Genomic DNA, 812 nt, shown 5'->3' on the forward strand with positions numbered 1-812 from the left:
AAAGGGCCTGGGCCGAGATCCCGGGCGCGGGGCCGGGGAAGGGCTGGGCAGGCTCGGGGTGGGGCAGGCGGAGGAAGAGGGCATCCAGGGCCCCCCGGGCAGGAACCCGCACTGGACTCGGGGGTGGAGGCGGGTGGAGGGGGCGCGGCATGAACCCAGCGCGCCCCTAACTCTGTGTTCTCTGTCTCCCCTTCCCGCCCGCCGGGCGTCCTCAGGCACCATGCTGACCCGCCTGTTCAGCGAGCCCGGTCTCCTCTCGGACGTGCCCAAGTTCGCCAGCTGGGGCGACGGCGACGACGACGAGCCGAGGAGCGACAAGGGCGACGCACCACCTCCACCTCCGCCTCAGCCGGGGCCCGGGGCTCCGGGGCCCGCCCGGGCCGCCAAGCCCGTCCCTCTCCGTTCCGACGAGGTGCCGGAGGCCGCGCTGGCCGAGGTCAAGGAGGAAGGCGAGCTGGGGGGCGAGGAGGAGGAGGAAGAGGAGGAAGAGGAAGGGCTGGACGAGGCTGAGGGCGAGCGGCCCAAGAAGCGCGGGCCCAAGAAGCGCAAGATGACCAAGGCGCGCCTGGAGCGCTCCAAGCTGCGGCGGCAGAAGGCGAACGCGCGGGAGCGCAACCGCATGCACGACCTGAACGCCGCGCTGGACAACCTGCGGAAGGTGGTGCCCTGCTACTCCAAGACCCAGAAGTTGTCCAAGATCGAGACGCTGCGCCTCGCCAAGAACTACATCTGGGCGCTCTCAGAGATCCTGCGCTCGGGCAAGCGGCCCGATCTGGTGTCCTACGTGCAGACGCTGTGCAAGGGCCTGTCGC

The 812-nt window shown here is 70.9% G+C and overlaps 1 protein-coding gene across 1 annotated transcript in view; it reads left to right on the forward strand.

Annotated features, from left to right (window-relative positions):
• The first annotated feature begins 220 nt into the window (after positions 1 to 220).
• NEUROD2 (neuronal differentiation 2) overlaps positions 221 to 812 on the forward strand; it is a 2,800-nt gene continuing 2,208 nt past the window's right edge. Inside the window, 1 exon segment of the mRNA XM_010843130.1 lies at positions 221 to 807. Coding sequence (XP_010841432.1) covers positions 221 to 807 — 587 coding nt within the window.

Source organism: Bison bison, unplaced genomic scaffold, assembly GCF_000754665.1.
Source record: "Bison bison bison isolate TAMUID 2011002044 unplaced genomic scaffold, Bison_UMD1.0 scf7180017864180, whole genome shotgun sequence".
In the NCBI taxonomy this organism is placed as follows: domain Eukaryota; kingdom Metazoa; phylum Chordata; class Mammalia; order Artiodactyla; family Bovidae; genus Bison; species Bison bison.